The sequence below is a fragment of the Lithobates pipiens genome, unplaced genomic scaffold (assembly GCF_037356315.1).
Source record: "Lithobates pipiens isolate NorthernLeopardFrog02 unplaced genomic scaffold, aLitPip1_a1.2 Scaffold_23, whole genome shotgun sequence".
In the NCBI taxonomy this organism is placed as follows: domain Eukaryota; kingdom Metazoa; phylum Chordata; class Amphibia; order Anura; family Ranidae; genus Lithobates; species Lithobates pipiens.
In genome coordinates this window covers 309,692,326-309,712,643 of record NW_027507785.1, presented here as the reverse complement: position 1 = coordinate 309,712,643, position 20,318 = coordinate 309,692,326, and the positions used below count along the sequence as shown (strand labels likewise).

The following is a 20,318-nucleotide window of genomic DNA, read 5'->3' as shown; positions in this document are numbered from 1 at the left end:
TTTTTCAAACTTGTTGCTTACAAGTTAAAATCTGTTTTTTTTGCTAGAAAATTACTTAGAATCTCCAAACATTATATATATATTTTTTTCTAACACCCTAGAGAATAAAACGGCAGTCATTGCAATACTTTATGTCACACTGAAGTTACACAGCTGTCTTACAAGCGCAATTTTTTCCGGAAAAAATACACTTTTTTAAATTAAAATATAAGACATCAGTAAAGTTAGCCTAATTTTTTTCCATATTGTGAAAGATAATATTACGCTGAGTAAATTGATGCCCAACATGTCATGCTTCAAAATGGAGCCCACTCGTGGAATGGCGACAAACGTTTACCCTTAATAATCTACATAGGCGACATTTAAAAATTTCCACAGGTTACCAGTTGTTAGTTACAGAGGAAGTCTTGGGTTAGAATTATTGCTCTCGCTTTAACGGTCACGGTAATACCTCACATGTGTGGTTTAGACACCGTGTACATATGCGTTTGCTTCTCCGCGCAAACTCGGCGGGACGGGGCGCTTTACATTTTTTTTTCTTATTTATTTTAATTTAAATTTTTTATTTTTAAACTGTCTTTTAAAAAAAAAAAAAAATTGGGTCACTTTTATTCCTATTACAAGGAATGTAAACATCCCTTGTATTAGAAACAATGCATGACAGGACCTCTTTAACCCCCCTGGTGGTATGCCCGAGTCTGGCTCGGGGTAAAAATTTAGTACCATTAGCGGTAACCCCGAGCCAGACTCAGGACCGCATTGCTGAATCCAGGAAGAGCTTACTTACCTTGTCCCCTGGATCCAGCGATGTCCCCCCGCTGTACTAGCGAGCCATCCTCCGCTCGATCTGTCACATCGCCGAGCTCCGTTCCCTGCGAGCGTTGCAACGCACACGGGGACGGAGAACGGCGCCAAATTCAAAAAGTAAAACACACACTATACATACAGTATAATGTAATCTTACAGATTACATTGCTGTATATAATTATTTCACATCCCCTTTGTCCCTAGTGGTCAGCCCAGTGTCCTGCATGCAGTTTTATATAATAAAAACTGTTCTTTATGCCTGGAAACTGGAGATTGCTCATAGCAACCAAAACTGTCCCTTTACATCAAAAGTGGTTTTAGACCAGCTGGAAAACAGCGATAATAAATTAGAATCACTCGCAGAATTGAGCGATAGCGATTTGTGGGGAGATCCATCATCAAATGCTGAAAAGTAATGACAGTGACAATTCTGCAACTGAGCAAATTTCAGTGTTTTTGATTTGATTGAATTATTGAATAATTTTTATTATTATTATATAATTATTATATTATTATATGGTATAATTATTTATAGTTATTTATTATATTATAATTTATGATTTTGTTTTTCAAACGTTATCAAAGAAAACAGCGATAAAAAATTAGAATCACTCGGAGAATTGAGATTTGTGGGGAGATCCGTCATCAAATATTGAAAAGTAATGACAGTGACAATTCTGCAACTGAGCAAATTTCAGTGTTTTTGATTTGATTACATTATTGAATATTTTTTATTGTTATTATATTATTATTTGGTATAAATATTTATAGTTATTTATTATATTATCATTTACGATGTCATTTTTCAAACTTTATCATACCCGGGATGTCTACTAGACTCTGGTTTGGACAAATTTAAGTGAGTTATTCCTAAGAATTACAGGACTACAATATAAAACGCCAAATTTCCATGCAAAATAATTGTACCGCTTTCAGCACCTAAAATTTTAAATAATCATACCGCCAGGGAGGTTAATGTGATGTAATGTGTGCAGCAATTTAGAAATCAGATGAAAGGTTTATTGCTGGAAAACACTTTTTGATAGATAAAAAGTGCATTTTATATACAGTGATTTGCGAAAGTATTCGGCCCCCTTGAACTTTTCAACCTTTTGCCACATTTCAGGCTTCAAACATAAAGATATAAAATTTTTATTTTTTGTGAAGAATCACCAACAAGTGGGACACAATTGTGAAGTGGAACGAAATCTATTGGATAATTTAAACTTTTTTAGCAAATAAAAAACTGAAAAGTGGTGCGTGCAAAATTATTCAGCCCCTTTACTCTCAGTTTACTCTTAGTTTCCCTTAGTTCGAATGGCGGTTCCGGGGCTCGATATGATGGACGGATCGGCCTCGGGCGGCCGACATCGTGGGCACCCAGAACAGGTAAGTGTGCTTATTAAAAAGTCAGCAGCAGTGTTTCTAGCTGCTGACTTTTACATTTTATTTTTTTCAGCTGGACCTCCGCTTTAAGCCCCCGTATACATGATCAGAAAATCGTACAGAAAATACCACTTTCGAAGCGATCGTATGATAATCGGATCGTTAGTACAGAGCTTTCGAGAGCCGATCATGACAGTTCATCTGATATTATTCTATTGGTCATGTATAGGAATGAGCCGAACACCCCCTGGTTCGGTTCGCACCAGAACTTTCGAACGGACCCCAAATTCGAACGAACGTTAGAACCCCATTGAAGTCTATGGGACTCGAACGTTCGAAACGAAAAGTGCTAATTTTAATGGCTAATATGCAAGATACTGTCCTAAAAAGGGTTTGGGGACCTGGCTCCTGCCCCAGGGGACATGGGTCAATGCCTAAAATGTTTTTAAAAATGGCCGTTTTGGCGGGAGCACTGATTTTAATGACGATTTAAGTGAAAAAAAAAAGTGAAATATTCCTTTAAATATGGTGCCTGGGGGGGTGTCTGTAGTATGCCTGTGAAGTGCCACGTGTTTCCCGTGTTTAGAACAGTCCCTGCACAAAATGACATTAAACGGAAATAACACCATTTAAAACTGCTTGTGGTGCAAACACTGCAGGCGGTGCAAACAAGACAGGGACTGTGTAGGTTTGTTGTGTTAAGTTGAATCTGTTTGTAATTTTCAACTGGTACATTTTTAAAGTGTAGCTCCAGTCAAAAAAACTATTTTTAAGCTTTTTGGAAAACATAGGGAAGGGTTATCACCCCTGTATAATTTGTTTTGTCGTCCATCTTTTTTCATCTCACTTGCTGTTGTCTCCTTCCATTGGCAAGTAGGAGACGTTTGTAAGTTGGATGTTTGAAAGTAGGGGCCTGCCCTATATGCTCTGCAGAAATGGCGGAACAAGGTGTTGGTTTTGCCACAACATTGTAAGCCCTCAAAGTGACTCTTGGTGGGCGCTGGAGCGCCCTGCTGTGAACGATTATATCAAGAATTGTAATTACATGCCATTGTTGAACAGTGGTAGAAAAATTGACCTTTGGTGGTTGTGGTGCTGGTGCCACAACACTATAAGTCCTCACCGTTACTCTGGGTGGGCACAGGAAGGGGCCGTCCTGTGAAATATTATATCAAGAATTGTAATTACATGTCCCTGTTAAACAGGGGCAGAAAAATTTGGCCTTAGGCACTGCTGCTGGTGCCACCACACTGCAACCTCTTCCATATACTCTAGTTTTATTGCAGGAATTAGCCCTGCTGCAAAGCATTGCATCAAAAATTGTACTTAAACGCCCCTGTTAAACAGGGCAGAAAAATTGGGCCTTAGGCACTGGTGCTGGTGCCACCACACTGCAACTTCTGCCATGTACTCTAGTTTTAATGCAGGAATTAACCCTGCTGCAAAGCATTGCATCAAAAATTGTAATTAAAGGCCCCTGTTAAACAGGGGCAGAAAAATTGGGCCTTAGGCACTGGTGCTGGTGCCACCACACTGCAACCTCTCCCATATACTCTTGTTTGATTGCAGGAATTAGCCCTGCTGCAAAGCATTGCATCAAAAATTGTACTTAAACGCCCCTGTTAAACAGGGGCAGAAAAATTGGGCTGATGGCATCAACCAGAACCAGAAATGTTCTTCCAACATATCAGCGGAGGAGGAAGAGGATAGACAATCAACATAACAGGACAGTCACTCAGCATCAGCATAGGCAGTCTTGAAGGGATGTGGTATTTCAAAAAAAATTATTCGGTTACATCAGCTTCAGGTGCTTGGTAGCTGTGGGTGATCCAAGACTGATTCATCTTGATGTTCCGAAAGAACGCTGGATGCAGGACAGGCCAGTAGCTCAATTGCATACTGTGCAAGCTCTGGCCAGTGATCCATCCTCAAGACCCAGTAAGCCAGAGGATTTTCGGTGGGAAAGGTGTCCAAGTCTGACCTTGCCCCTAGGTATTCCTGCACCATGTAAATCAGACGCTGGCGATGGGTGCTGGAACCGATCATACCTTGGGGCTGCGGACTAAAAAATTGTCTGAAAGCATCAGTCAGACGGCCACCTTCTCCACCGCTCCTTCTGACCGATGCCTCAGCAACACGTTGTCCAAGACCAGGAGTTTGTAACCTCCCAGTCTCTGGGAACGCGTTGCACAGACCTTTCTGCAAGGCCTCCCGGAGATGTCTCATCCTCTGCTCCCTCTGCGATGGCAAGATAAGGTCGGCAACCTTACCCTTGTACCGTGGATCAAGGAGAGTGGCCAGCCAGTAATGGCCCCTCTCCTTGATCCCGAAGAATACGAGGATCCTTCCGCAGGCTTTGCAGGATCAGGGAGGCCATGCAGCGTAGGTTAGCTGAGGCATTCGGTCCGGAGTCCTCTGGGTCACTAAGGACAACATGATCCGCAGCTACCTCCTCCCAGCCACGTACAAGTCCACGTGTTTCTTGGGACTGTAAATCATTCCTACAAGACTGCTGCTGCTGCTGCTGCTGCTGATGCTGATGCTGCGTGCCAGCCTCCACCTCCATGCTGACACAATCATCCTCCTTCTCCTCTTCCTCCTCCTCATCCTCTTCCTGTGTGATGGGTGGCACAGCAGGAACACTGTCTGGATAAAGGGGGCCTTGAGAGGCAAGGAAGTCCTCCTCTTCCTGCCTCTGTTCTGCCTCAAGTGCCCTGTCCATTATTCCACGCAGCGTATGCTCCAAGAGGTGGACAAGAGGTACAGTGTCACTGATGCATGCACTGTCACTGCTCACCATCCTTGTGGCCTCCTCAAACGGTGACAGGACAGTGCATGCATCCCTGATCATGCCCCACTAGCGTGGTGAGAAAAAACCGAGCTCCCCTGACCCTGTCCTGGTGCCGTAGTCGCACAGGTACTCATTGATGGTCCTCTGCTGCGTGTGCAGCCGCTGCAGCATGGTCAATGTTGAGTTCCATCTGGTGGGCATGTCACATATAAGGCGGTTCTTGGGCAGGTTCAACTCCTTTTGGAGCTCAGCCAGCCGAGCACAGGCATTAAATGATCGGCGGAAATGCACACAGACTTTCCTGGCCATCCTGTAAGCCGGGTTACCTGCCCAAGAACCGCTGCACCACCAGGTTAAGGACGTGAGCTACACAGGGCACATGGGTCAGTTGTCCCTGTCGGAGGGCGGAGAGGAGGTTGGTGCCATTGTCGCAAACCACCATTCCTGGCTTAAGCTGGCGTGGCGTCAACCACCTCTCGGCCTGCCCCTGCAGAGCTGACAAAACATCCCCCCCAGTGTGGCTCCTGTCCCCCAAACAAACCAGCGCAAGCACGGCATGGCATCGTTTTGCCTGCGTACTTGCGTAGCCCCTGGAACGCCTACGGAGCACCGCTGGTTCTGAGGACAGAGCACTGGAAGAGGCCATGGAGGAAGAAGAAGAGGAGGGGGTGGAGGAGAGAGGTGTGTCACAACCAATAGTAGCATTTTGGAGGCGTGGTGGCGGAACAACCTCCAACACTACTGCACCTTGTCCTGCATCCTTCCCAGCTGCCAGAAGAGTGACCCAATGGGCCGTGAAAGACAGGTAACATCCCTGTCCATGCCTGCTGGACCATGAGTCAGTGGTAATATGCACCTTACCGCTGACCGCCCTGTCCAGCGAGGCAAGGACATTGCCTTCCACATGCCGGTAGAGAGCCGGAATCACCTTCCGTGAGAAAAAGTGGCGTTTGGGGACCTGCCACTGAGGAACCGCACATTGTACAAACTCACGGAAGGGGGCCGAGTCTACCAACTGAAAAGGCAGCAGTTGAAGTGCTAGCAATTTAGCCAAGCTAGCATTCAACCGCTGGGCATGTGGATGGCTGGGAGTGAACTTCTTCCGCTGGTCCAGCAGCTGGGGCAGGGACATTTGCCTGCTATAATCGGACGTGGGTGTACCGCTAGCAGTGTTCCCGGAAGCACTTGGCTGTGACACACCTAATTCTACACCTTCATTCCTCTCAGAGCAGGTTTCAGAGAGGACTGAAGGTCTAGTGGGGTTGGAGATGCCAGCTGATGAGGAGCAAGGAGAGGTCCGCTTTGTTCTTTGGTGTGGGTCTTTGAGGTACGCTTGCCAACGAGCTGCATGGCAGCTCAACATATGTCTGGTCAAGCATGTGGTGCCCAAGCAGCTGATGTTTTGGCCACGTGAGATACGCTTGAGACATATGTTGCAAATAGCAGCGGTGCGATCTGATGCACTCGTCTCAAAAAAGGCCCACACCAAAGAACTTTTAGAATAACGCGCAGAGGCAGCGCTCTGCACAGGCGGAGCTCTGCGGTGTGATTCAGTCGGTGTGCTGCCCCTAAGCTGGTCCCCGGAGGGCATCCTGCCTCGTTGGACATGTGCCTCCTCCTCCTCCTCCTCCTCCCTCCTTCCAGGCACCCACGTGGAGTCAGTGCCCTCATCATCCCCTCCCTCTTCATCGCTGTAGCAAACCTGGCAGTATGCTGCAGCTTGTGGAACATGACTGCCAGATTGCTGTCCTTCTTGAGCATCCCCTCTCTCTGCGCTCACGCTACTGCCTTCCTCTAGCTGAGTGTCATCATCAGAGCCCACAAAACACTGGGCATCCTCCTGGAGCATGTACCCAACACTGTGCTCAAAGAGTTCAGGAGACTCCTCAGGAGGACGTGGTGGGTCTAGGGAAGGAGTCACTGATGATGACATTGAGAGGAGGGAAGACGATGCGTTGGCAGCTGCTTTGCTACTACCCTGAGACTGGGTGAGAGAGGATGAGGAGGATGAAGAGGGCTTGGTCATCCACTCTACCAAGTCGTTGACATGTTGCGGTTCAACATGTCCAGCTGCCGAAAAGAAGGACAAGCATGTCCCATGGCCACGTGCTGATGACAATGCACCGCGTCCACGACCAGCACTGTTGTCTCTAGACACAGAGCCTGCTTGCCCTCTTTTATCGGCTCACGCCTGTCTGCCTCTCCTTGCTGGCCTTCCAGACATGGTAATGGCCTGAAGGGAGTTGGGTAAAACAGCAGTTGGGTAGTGTATATTGTGCTGGAGGCACACAACACCCACTAACTCCTGCAGATGCCTTTATTATAGAACACTAGAGATAAAGGGGTATATACAGATGTATACTGTGCTGTGCTGGAGGCACACACAACTTCAATCTCCTAACACTACTGACTGCAAGCTCTACTATTAAAGATAGATCACTAGCTATATAGGTGAGGTGAATATAGCGGTGTATACTGCGGTCAGGGCACGCAGACAATAACCAGAGAACACCAGAGATAAAGGGGTATATACAGATGTATACTGTGCTGTGCTTGAGGCACACACAACTTCTAATAACTCCTGCAGATGGCAAGTGGGCTCAAATAGAGAACAGCTATGTAGGTGGATATAGCGGTATGTACTGGGTACAGAGCACGCAGACAGCACGCACTATCTCCTAACACTACTGACTGCAAGCTCTATTATTAAAGATAGATCACTAGCTATATAGGTGAGGTGAATATAGCGGTGTATACTGCGGTCAGGGCACGCAGACAATAACCAGAGAACACCAGAGATAAAGGGGTATATACAGATGTATACTGTGCTGTGCTGGAGGCACACACAACTTCCAATAACTCCTGCAGATGGCAAGTGGGCTCAAATAGAGAACAGCTATGTAGGTGGATATAGCGGTATGTACTGGGTACAGAGCACGCAGACAGCACGCACTATCTCCTAACACTACTGACTGCAAGCTCTATTATTAAAGATAGATCACTAGCTATATAGGTGAGATGAATATAGCGGTGTATACTGCGGTCAGGGCACGCAGACAATAACCACTACACAACAACAAGATAGAAAATCGGCCGAAAACGATCGGTGTGTACTGTGTTGAAGGTACACAGAACACCCACTGCTTCAGACATTACACGAGGCCGCCGCGATGGCGGCCTTATATAGTGTGGGGCGTGCACTACACAGCCTGAGCTATGATTGGCCACAGGCATCCTGCCTGTGGCCAATCATGGCTCTCCTCGCTGCTGGCGCTGCGATTGGCCAAGCATGTGGGGTCACAGTGCATGCTTGGCCAATCATGAGCCAGCAATGCACTGCGCCATCGCAGTGCATTGTGGGCCGTGAGCGCCACACGAATTTGACGCGAACGGACCAAAATGTTCGGATTTCGCCGAACCGACGAACAGTCAATGTTCGAGTCGAACGTACGTTCGACTCGAACACGAAGCTCATCCCTAGTCATGTACAAAAAAAAATTTGTGCGATGCCAGATTGTTCGATTTTCGTTTAATCAGTACAGCTATTGTTCGAAAATTCAATACAAATGCATTACAACACATGACATCACTTCCGATTTTTTTTTTCCTGTCGTACAGGAATTTTCGTCTCGATTTGAGATTAGCATGGAAAAAAAAAAAACGGACGATCGTTCGTCCGATAATCTCATCGTGTGTACCGGGCATTGATGCATTATTTCTATATATACGAACCATTCTTCATGTAACCTTACAGATCTCGTGACAGCAACAAGGCATTACAGTGCCGTTTAGCACTCCCAAAGCCCAGGGAGGCGGAAAGATCCGAAAATAACGGGTTAAATGCCAACGGCTTTGTTCGGCGGAGTGATGGGATTAGAAATCAGAGAGCTCGCTCACCTCCTTTGTCTAACTCTCTTAGGTAAATAGAGATCACGCACCTGCTTCCATTGAAATAACTGCGGAGATTTCCCGTACAAGATACAGTAGCGTGATTCATGCAATTATTCCTTTTAATGCTCACGTCGCACCGTGACAACTCACTGACGGCACCTCTGTGCGTCTTTCAGGTACTCGGAGCTCCGACGGATGTTCCTGGGCTGTTTTCATTAGGAAAAAGAAGCGTCCCTGATTAGTCCTAACCCACCTGAGATGGGGGGGGCCTCTGCTCTCCTGTCATGTTCATTTTCGAACATCGCCTACAAGTGTAGTACAAGGAGCGAGAAGTAGCTCTTCCTAGCCGCTATCATTTCTGGAGGTGAGATCAATAGAATACATTTATCTGAGTTTGGATTCGGCATCTGGCTCTTAAGAATGTCAACAAGCGCCTGTAAAGAGATCCGTAGAAAAGGAGGCAGAATTTACCTCCGGGGCTCGGCAAAAGCAGGTGCAAGCTCATCTGCATTCATTTTCTCTTTTCTCCAATTACATCCTTAATGTCTTCGGTATGCTACATCAGCTTTATGACATTGCTGCGATTTTTATGTAAAGCTCATGAAAGGTTCCATTTTCCCTGAAAAATTAGATAAGTCTTACCAACCGCTCAGTGTCTGCCAACCCTCTCCTCCAGTCCCTACACTGGCTCCCAATCACCCAGCAAATTAAATTCAAAATACTAAACACAACATACAAAGCCATTCACAACTCTGCCCCGAGCTACATCACCAAACTTGTCTCCAAATATCACCCAAATCGTCCTCTCCCCTGTTCTCAAGACCTCCTACTCTCAAGTTCTTTCATCTTCTCCTCCTCCTCCCATGCTCGTCTCCAGGATTTCTCCAGAGCCTCTCCCATCCTCTGGAACTCTCTACCTCCACTGGTCCGGCTATCCCCTACTCTTGCTACCTTCAGGCAAACCCTGAAAACTCATCTCTTCAGGGAAGCCTATCGTGTCTCCAACTAATCTCTTACCGCTTCCATCAGCTCATTCCCCACAGTTATAACCAGGGGCCCGAGTGGCCAAATGGTCAGTCCGCCCCAGCACAAAAATATTTACTTAAAAATATATAAACTTTATTATAGATATATAAACTATAAATTATTATATATTATTAATTAATTCATTAATTAATATCAATTATTATATAAACTATAAATTAAGTATAAACTTTATTATAAATATATAAACTTTATATAAACCATAAATTATTATATATTATTAATTAATTAATATAAATTATTATATAGACTATAAATTATCAATTATGTATAAACTTTATATAAACTTTATTATAAATATATAAACTTTATTATAAACTCAGGGAAGCCTATCCCACACCCACCTAACAACTGTCCCCCCGAGCCACCCCCATCAAATCATTCCCCGCATCTCTTACCTTTTGTACCACCACCCCCTCCCTTTAGAATGTAAGCTCTATGAGCAGGGCCCTCCTGTCCCTTCTGTATTGAACTGTACTGTAGTTGTGCTTTCCCCCCTCTACATTGTAAAGTGCTACGTAAACTGTTGGCACTATATAAAACATGTATTATAATAATAATAATAATAATAATAATATAATATTATAGTTGCATAAAAGGAATCATCGTTAAACACAATGGGGTTGATTTACTAAAACTGGAGAGTGCAAAATCTGGTGCAGCTGTGCATGGTAGCCAATCAGCTTCCAACTTCAGCTTTTTCAATTAGGCCTTGACAAAAACATGGAAGCTGATTGGTTTCTTTGCACAGCTGCACCATATTTTGCACTGACCAGTTTTAGTAAATCAACACTATTGCATTACGTAGAAAAAAATTTCCACATAATGGGATTTGCACAAGGTCACAGAGGAGCAATACACATATACTTATTTGACCAGCGTTCGTGCCCCCAATGACGTCAGATCTGATGAAACGTGTAGGGCGGAGCCAACGCACGTGAAGTCACCATGCTTGTCTGTACCAGGAAGTGTTTTGATTGTCTCCCGGAATTGGCAGGTGTATACTAAGCACTTTTTCATTTTTAAATTTGTGAGTAGTTAATCTGTTCTTGGCTTTTGTTAAACTTTTATTACAATTTTACACTACACTATGTGGGTTTCCTTATTTTAATTTCATGATATGGTGAACCATCTGGGAACCTGCTGATGCCATTAATCTGACACATATTGGAGAGTGGAAGATATAGAATTTTTCAGTAATCGGCTTCCACATAGATCCTTCATGATGAAAGTATGATCTACATGTGGATCTGACTCTGTAACAGGGTCCATAGGTTCTGGTAAGAGTCCTCTTCAATTGAGGTGACGGTGCACATGGGGATCACGAGTATTGGATCAACACAGTTACCTCCACAATGGTGGAGGGACTGATATTCATTTTATTATATTTTTCATTTTTGCCCTGTATTTTTATATTTTCACTTCACTGTTATTTCAAGTTGTTATCTCACTTATATGAGTTTTTAAAGTATAACGTATAGCGCAGCAATCTGTATCCTATTTTATATACAGTCTATGTAACTGTTTTGGCAGAGTGACAAGTGACAGCTAAGAACTGCTGCCTCTGAGCAAAACCTTAGCAAACAGTAGGTGATTGACAACTTCAGCTGTGCATGTTTACCTATAAAACTGTGTAGAGGGGGTGTTTCCTTTACCTCCACTCAGGTCTCAGATTACACTCAGCTTGGTGCTCTATACTGTGCAGTGTATGACATCAAATCCCCCTGCTTTCTGAAGTTCGGAAATGCTCTGTAAATTCTGGACTTTAAAGTGCTGGTCCGCCCAAAAAAATAATAATTAAAAGCCAGCAGCTACACATACTGCAGCTGCTGGCTTTTAATAATAGGACACTTACCTAAACTGGAGTCCACGAATGTCAGCACCGCAGCTGATGTTTCCATCAGCTGTCAGGTGCTGCTGCTGCCATTGCGGGTAAGGGAACCTGGCAGTGTAGCCTTACGGCTTTACACCAGGAACTCTACCGTGCATCCGCGGGGCCCCGCTCCTCTATCCCGGCGACAGGGGGAGGAGAAGGGAGGAGGAGGGAGCCCCTTGGTCATGTAATGGGCCACAGCATTTACTCACGGAAGTGGGAACAGGATACTTGTCAAAGAAAGGTATCCTGTCCCCGCCCCCCCAAATTGTGGCACCGGAGGGGGAGGAGACAAATCAGTGGACGTTTCACTTTTGGGTGGAATTCCGCTTTAAGAGCTGTAGAGAAGAGATGGCTGCAGGATTTGTTTCATCTCTGTGTATCACCTGAGGCCAGTCACTGCACTGGGTATATATAAGGGTTTAATATGTACTTTTTGTACTATTTTGTACTGTATTTTCTACTCTCAAAGAAGCGAACATTGATTTGTGAAACGCGTCAAGTCGCATGCAGTTTCTTGTATACTTATGTATCCATATTTCAGATTAAGTACAAATACATTGAAACTGTTTATGACATTTTAGATTAGGAATCTGTTTAATATCTATTGTAACTGGATTTTACGATGATGTTACTTTCGTTTATGTATCAAAAAACCTGTAATCATGTGGATTAATTACAATATTTGTTTTGATGTGTAATGTCCCAGAGAAAATGCAGTGGCAGTGTGTATATATAAGAGTTTACAACCACTTTTAATATATTCTTCAATCAGCACATAGAATATAAATCCACTTTGTGTGCACCAGATGTCTTTACAAACCCATACATTACCTTTAGCCCTTTCGCTGCCACTGGCATACGTCAGCACTTCCGCTCATTGCATCATACAATAGATTACATGCACATTACGCTATAACACTACAGCGCCACCTGCTGCATAGACAGACATAATGCATATATAGTCACAGTACATAAACAACTTGCTGTTGTTCTTCCAACAGTAAAAACACTCCCAACTGTTTACAACTGTCAAGCCGCCTGTCACCTCTCCTCTTAAACTGGTTTGGGCAGCTGCAAAGCCACCCGGTTACTTCCACATACTGGTGAAGGTACTGTTGCCCCAGGCTAACCCCCCCCCCCTCCATGCCCCTGCAATGTATCCCAAGCACTCTGTGTGTTTTCCCGTTACAGAAGGAGCTCAATGTGTTAATGAGCCAGAGCGGCCACTGGGGGCGCACTTCTAACATCAGGCTTGTCCTATTTTTAAGGTAGGATGGAGGGTCGGTCACCTACTAAAGAGTTTTTTCAGGCTGGCTGTGCACAGTCTACATGTATGGAAGTGGGCAGGAGCAACTGTTTGTAGAAAAGAAAAAAAATGTTGCATACTCGAGTGATAGAGACACCCGGGGTAACGTGCGCTACTGCTTAGGAATGGGTCAGACTCATCGTATTTATAGTGGACATCGGGTTTATTACACCAAAGAAACCTTATTAAGCTAAAATATGAAATTTCCTCAGTTTAACGAGTGTCACAAAAATTGTGAACTTCCTGGTTTCTGTGCATGCATGCATCTGACATGAATGATTTTTGCTGTAAACTTTGAGAATGAATTGCTCCACAATACCAGTAGCTCCAGAGTGCTTGTTTTAAAGTTACAGCTTGTTATGAATATATAAGTATCTGAATGTTTTCTTTTATATTTTGGACTTCATATCTGGTTTGGGTTTAAACGTACTCCCTTAATGACATAGTAATAAAGAACATTGGTTCTCCGTCAGTAAAGACTTTTTTGAAGTTTGTTGGCCAATAAAGGTGAACTATTACCCTTCACATTTCTGTTTGAGCTGACAGCTCCCTCTGGCTTTATCTTCATAATATAGCAGGAAAGTATATCTGTAGTCCAGGAGCAAAAAACTCAAGCATGGCTGATTTTATTGACTTCATTGCTTTTGCTGTAAAATTAAAAATGTAATTACTCCACAATACCAGCATCTTCAAAGTGCTTGTTTTAGTGCTCATTTACACTTGCTTCGGCTTCAAAAAGGCTTCAGACACGCTTCGTTAAAGCTCTCTGAACGCTAGTTAAAGGTCCTATCACTAAATAAAATGATTAGCTTACATTCCTGTTTACACCTGCCTTTGCTTTATTTTGATTATAAAATTATACCCCATGCAGCTTCAGTAGTGCTTCAAAGCATCTTCAAAGCCTCCATAGAAGTCTATGGCAAAGCTCGCTTGAAGCCCCACTGAAGCCCCACTGAAGCCTCATCGAAGCCCCAACAAAGCCCTACCGAAGCCCCAATAAAGCCCCACCGAAGCCCTGTCGAAGCCTCATCGAAGCACCAAGCAAAAGCAGGTGTAAACAGGACTGTAAGCTAACAATGTTTTTTTAGCGAAAGGAGCTTTGACTGGCGTTCAGAGAGCTTTAACAAAGTGTGTCCAAAGCCTTGTTTTGAAGCAAGTGTAGCTCTTAAAGCTACAGCTTGTTATGAATATATAAAAATTTTAACGGTTTCTTTTACATTATGGACTTTTTATCTAGTTTGTTGGCCTAGAAAGGTGAATTAATACTTCACCTTCTCGTTTGATCTGATAACTCCCCCTCGCTTCATCTTCATAACATAGCGGGGAAGTATATCTGTAGTCCAGTAGAGAAGAACTCAGGCAGGGCTAATTTGAATGACTTCAGTGCTTTTGCTGTAAACTTTGAGAATGAATTACTCCACAATGCCAGCAGCTCCAGAGTGCTCATTTTAAAGCTTCAGCTTGTTATGAATTTATAAGTATCTAAATGTGTTCTTTTACATTATTATGGACTATATCTGGTTTGGGTTTAAACTTACTCCCTTAATGACATAGTAATAAAAAACACATTGGGGGTTATTTACTAATACTGGAGAGCGCAAAATCTGGTGCAAGAAACCAATCTACTTTCAGGTTTTATTGTCAAAGCCTAATTGAGCAAGCTGAAGTTAGAAGCTGATTGGCTACCATGCTCAACTGCACCAGATTCTGAGTGCTCCAGATTTAGTACATTTCCTCCACTGACTCACCGTCAGTTAAGACTTTTGAAGTATGTTGTATGTTAAATACTTTTTTTCTTTTTTCTTTTCAGTGCAGTGCCTGGAGATGACGACCAAGCGGAAGATCATCGGCCGGCTTGTACCATGCAGATGTTTTCGGGGGGAGGAGGAGATAATATCGGTGTTAGATTACTCTCACTGCAGCCTGCAACAGGTGCCAAAAGAGGTCTTCAGTTTTGAAAGAACATTGGAGGAACTCTATCTGGATGCTAATCAAATAGAAGAGTTACCCAAGGTAAGTCATGGGGTATTGACTACACAAAAAAAAAAAATAGCAACCTGGACTGTGTAAGGCTTCATGCACACGAGACGCTGGTGAAAACTCTGCTCAAAAAAAGCTGAAATGCGCATTTTAGAAACGCCCGTTTTACCACGTTTGCATGCCGCGTTTAGCCGCGTTTAGCCACGTTTGCGTTTATAGCGTTTAAAGCTCTCAAAGCATGTTTTTTTAACTATTTCTGCCATATGGGATTTGTCCCATAATTGCATGTGATTCTGAATTACTTCAATTAATTGGTTTTGGGTTACATCGGAAGTCATTTTCAGAGATGTGTCTTCCAAGATGATCAACTTGCTAATCACAATCTAAGGTGTGGACAAGCCTAGCTTGGGTGAAGGGGGGTGGCTTGTGGAAAAAAAAAAGTGGAGGCATTCCTCATTGTCCAAGCTACTGGAAACACTAGAGATTTTATGGGATTGTATCACAAAATAAATACGCTCTAGGAATTATATAAAGTAATTACAATTTTTTTTTTAACTTTTTTTATTGTTTTCTATGGTTTTCCATCATATTTCTGAGTTTTCAGGTCCAAAAAATTGGGTTCCTTTAAAAACGCTTATAAACGCAAACGCGGCTAAACGCGGGTGCCGCGTTTAGCCGCGTTTTGTGTCTGAAACATGGAAATTTTTGCGTCTGAACCCATTTTTTTGCTTCTGGAAAACCGAGGTTAAATGCAACTGCATAAAAACTGCAAAAAAACGAGACTGTGTACATGGACACATAGGATAACATTGAATTGAGTTCAGGGGCAGTTGAAAAAAGTGTCCAACTGCCTCTGAACACGCGTTTAACAGCGTCTCGTGTGCATGAGGCCTAAATCTCAAGACTGGATGGACAAAAATTGTTTGGCAGGTCATCCCCCCAAATATGTATTTATTCGTGGATTTAGTGATTTGCCTGGAGCTCAGTTATTTTAGAGAGATCTTTGGAAAGAAACCCTTTGACAGTTTTACATTTCCCGCATGTTCAGATGCCGTCTAATGTCTCCGGCCGGCTAGTCTTCTGCTTCCATCCCTTGTGAGCTTGTTTTCCTCATTGGATCTTGAGTCACGTTTCCTGCATTTTTATTAGAAAATCTATTCTGAGAAGTTGATGTTGAAGCTTTGAAGTCGGCTGTTTTGGTTTGTCGTCTGGTAGTGAACTGCTGACAGAATTATGATGAACGTTTGATAAGCTGAAATTTGTGTTTATTCTTCCGACTTTTGCCTCTCGGCACAGAAAAACACGCGGGTTGCTGGTGAAATTCAAAATTAGTTGTTTCATTATTTCTAACACAGGTACGGTAATAAGAAAAAATGACTGCGGTAAATAAACCGGCATTTAGGCTTTCTAAGGAATATTTGATTTCAATCAGCGTTCAAAGTGCAAATCCACCTGGGTGACAAAAATCGATTTTGTAAGGAACTGTATAAAAAAAAACGACCAGCTTTGTAAACTGTGCACCGTCGTATGCCAGCACAGCCTCCCGAAATATCTATTGCACCCAAAACGATATGATGGGGGTTTTGCTGGTTGCCAAAAAGGAGCTGTGCATGTACATGTGGAATGTCAGGGGTGGGCAACCCCGGAGAGGTGGAGATCTATCTGAACAGCATGGAAGAGACCAAAGATCACCAGGGTGTGTCTTTCTTCAAAGGAAATAGCAAGGACCCATTGAATAATAAGGACGGTTGGAAGATATCAGAGAACAGTAGTAACTAATGCAAAGTTCACTAATATACAATGCAGAGTGCAGGGTCAGGAGTAAGTACTGCAGAGTTTACTATTATGTAATGCAGAGTGCAGGTTAGGAGTAAGTAATGCAGAATTCACTAGTATGTAATGCAGAGTGCAGGGTCAGGAGTAAGTAATGCAGAATTCACTAGTATGTAATGCAGAGTGCAGGGTCAGGAGTAAGTAATGCAGAGTTCACTAGTATGTAATGCAGAGTGCAGGGTCAGGAGTAAGTAATGCAAAGTTCACTATTATGTAATGCAGAGTGCAGGGTCAGGAGTAAGTAATGCAGAATTCACTAGTATGTAATGCAGAGTGCAGGGTCAGGAGTAAGTAATGCAGAGTTCACTAGTATGTAATGCAGAGTGCAGGGTCAGGAGTAAGTAATGCAAAGTTCACTATTATGTAATGCAGAGTGCAGGGTCAGGAGTAAGTAATGCAAAATTCACTAGTATGAAATGCAGAGTGCAGGGTCAGGAGTAAGTAATACAGAATTCACTAGTATGTAATGCAGAGTGCAGGGTCAGGAGTAAGTAATGCAGAGTTCAATAGTATACAATGCGTAGTGCAGGGTCAGGAGCAAGTAATGCAGAGTTCACTAGTATGTAATGCAGAGTGCAGGGTCAGGAGTAAGTAATGCAGAGTTCAATAGTATACAATGCGTAGTGCAGGGTCAGGAGCAAGTAATGCAAAGTTCACTATTATGTAATGCAGAGTGCAGGGTCAGGAGTAAGTAATGCAAAATTCACTAGTATGAAATGCAGAGTGCAGGGTCAGGAGTAAGTAATACAGAATTCACTAGTATGTAATGCAGAGTGCAGGGTCAGGAGTAAGTAATGCAGAGTTCAATAGTATACAATGCGTAGTGCAGGGTCAGGAGCAAGTAATGCAGAGTTCACTAGTATGTAATGCAGAGTGCAGGGTCAGGAGTAAGTAATGCAGAGTTCACTAGTATGAAATGCAGAGTGCAGGGTCAGGAGTAAGTAATGCAGAGTTCACTAGTGTGTATATATATATATATATATATATATATATATATATATATATATATATATATATATATATATATATGTATGTATATATATATATATATATATATTTATATATATATATATATATATTAGAGCTGTACAATTAATCGTCAAGAATTGTTATCGCGATCTTGACTAAAGTGTTTAGCAACTCTTTCTATGCAAAGAATTCTCTCTGCTCTTCTGAAGCCACAGTCCTCAAAAGAAAGGGAGATTAAAACTGGGCAGTCTGCCAAGAATCAAAACATTACCAGTGGAACTTAGGCCCCTTTCACACTGGGGCGGTGCGGGCGTCGGCGGTAAAACGCTGCTATTTCTAGCAGCGCTTTACCGTTGTTTTAGCAGCGGTCTGCGGCCGCTAGCGGGGCGGTTATAACCCCCGCTAGCAGCCGAAAAAGGGTTAATGAGGGGGAAAGAGGGACAGAGGGACATTGCTCCAAATCAGGGACATTCCTCACGAAATCAGGGACAGTTGAGAGCTATGGTAAATGTACAATATACGCTCACCGGCCACGTTATTAGGAACACCTGTTCAATTGCTTGGTAAAACAAATTGCTAATCAGCCAATCATATTGCAGCCACTCAATGCATTTAGGCATCTAGACGTGATGAAGAAGACTTGCTGAAATTCCAACCGAGCATCAGACTGGGGAAGAAAGGGGATTTAAGTGACTTTGAATGTGGCATGGTTGTTGGTGCCAGATGGGAAAACTGCTGATCTACTGGGATTTTCACACCTCTCGGCTTTACAGAGAATGGTCTGAAAAAGAGAAAATATCCAGTGAGCGGCAGTTGTGTGGAGGAAAATATCTTGTTGATGTCAGAAGTCAAAGGAGAATGGGCAGACTGGTTCGAGATGATAGAAAGGCAACAGTAACTCAAATAACCGCTCGTTACACTCAAGGAATGGGCTACAGCAGCAGAAGACCACACCGGGTGCCTCTCCTGTCAGCTGAGAACAGGAAACTGAGGCTACAATTTGCCTGGTCTGATGAGTCTGGATTTTAGCTGCAACATTCAGATGGTCGGGTCAGAATTTGGTGTAAACAACATGAAAGCATGGATCCATCCTGCCTTGTATCACCGGTTCAGGCTGGTGGTGGTGTAATGATGTGGGGGAGATTTGGGCCCCTTAGTACCAAATGAGCACCACGGCCTTCCTGAGTATTGTTGCTGACCATGTCCTTCCCTTTATGACCCCATCTTCCCCATCTTCTGATGGCTCCTTCCAGCAGGATAATGCACCATGTCACAAAGCTCCAATCATCTCACCACTGGACAATGAGGTCCCTGTCCTCCAATAGTCTCCACACTCACCACATCTCAATCAATAGAACACCTTTGGGATGTGGTGAAACAGAAGATTTGCATCATGGGGTGTGCAGCCAACTAATCTGCAGCAACTGCGTGATGCTATCATGTCACTATGAAGCCTCATACACACTATCAGAAACCATATAATATGAGGTCAAACCTTAAGAGTTTCAATGTATATGCAATCAGGCAGGCCCTTCTACTACATGGTTTTGGTAAATCAGAGGACAAAAACCTGCAGAAAATCTGATAGTGTGTATGGGGCTTAAGGAATGTTTCCAAAACCTTGTTGAATCTCTGCCACAAAGAATGAAGACAAAAGGGGGTCTAACCCGGGACTAGCAAGATGTACCTAATAAAGTGGCCGGTGAGTGTATACAGTGGGGGAGGAAAGTATTCAGACCCCCTTAAATGTTTCACTCTTTGTTATATTGCAGCTATTTGCTAAAATCATTTAAGTTACTTTTGTTGCCTCTTTAATGTACACACAGCACCCCATATTGACAGAAAAACACAGAATTGTTGACATTTTTGCAAATTTATTAAAAAAGAAAAAACTGAAATCTCACATGGTCCTAAGTATTCAGACCCTTTGCTCAGTATTTAGTAGTAGTTTTTGGGAAAGATGCAGCAAGTTTTTCACACCTGGATTTGCAGATCCTCTGCCATTCCTCCTTGCAGATCCTCTCCAGTTCTGTCAGGTTGGATGGTAAACGTTGGTGGACGGACATTTTTAGGTCTCTCCAGAGATTCACAATTGGGCTTAAGGCTGCATTCACACCTGACAGCCCGTTCACACCTGAACGTTTTGTAGCCCTACGCCTGAAGCTACAAAACGCTGGAGGGGAAAAAATCCATTATTCTCAATGGAGATGGTTCACATCTCCACTCCATGTCGCCTGAAGCCCTACGCCTGAAGCTCAAACAAGTTCCGGACCCTTTTTTGTCGCGTGAATTGGGCTGATTTGGGCGTTTTCATTCCCATAGAAACTAATGGAAACGCTCGATTCGAGCGTTTAGCGCGACAACGAGCGTTTCTACGGGCGTTTTGACGCTGTATCTGCTCAAGAAAAAATAAGCAGATGAAAAATATTTTTCCT

General features: G+C 43.4%; 1 protein-coding gene across 5 annotated transcripts in view; it reads left to right on the top strand.

Moving 5' to 3' along the window:
• LRRC7 (leucine rich repeat containing 7) overlaps window positions 1-20,318 on the top strand; it is a 525,647-nt gene that overhangs the window by 243,667 nt on the left and 261,662 nt on the right. For 4 of the 5 annotated variants that reach the window (XM_077450492.1, XM_077450494.1, XM_077450490.1 and 1 more), the window contains one exon: window positions 14,912-15,114. In XM_077450492.1, the coding sequence (XP_077306618.1) occupies window positions 14,912-15,114 (203 nt within the window). Of the gene's footprint in view, window positions 1-8,995; window positions 9,240-14,911; window positions 15,115-20,318 lie in introns of those variants that run through there. The other variant, XM_077450493.1, reaches the window with a different exon arrangement.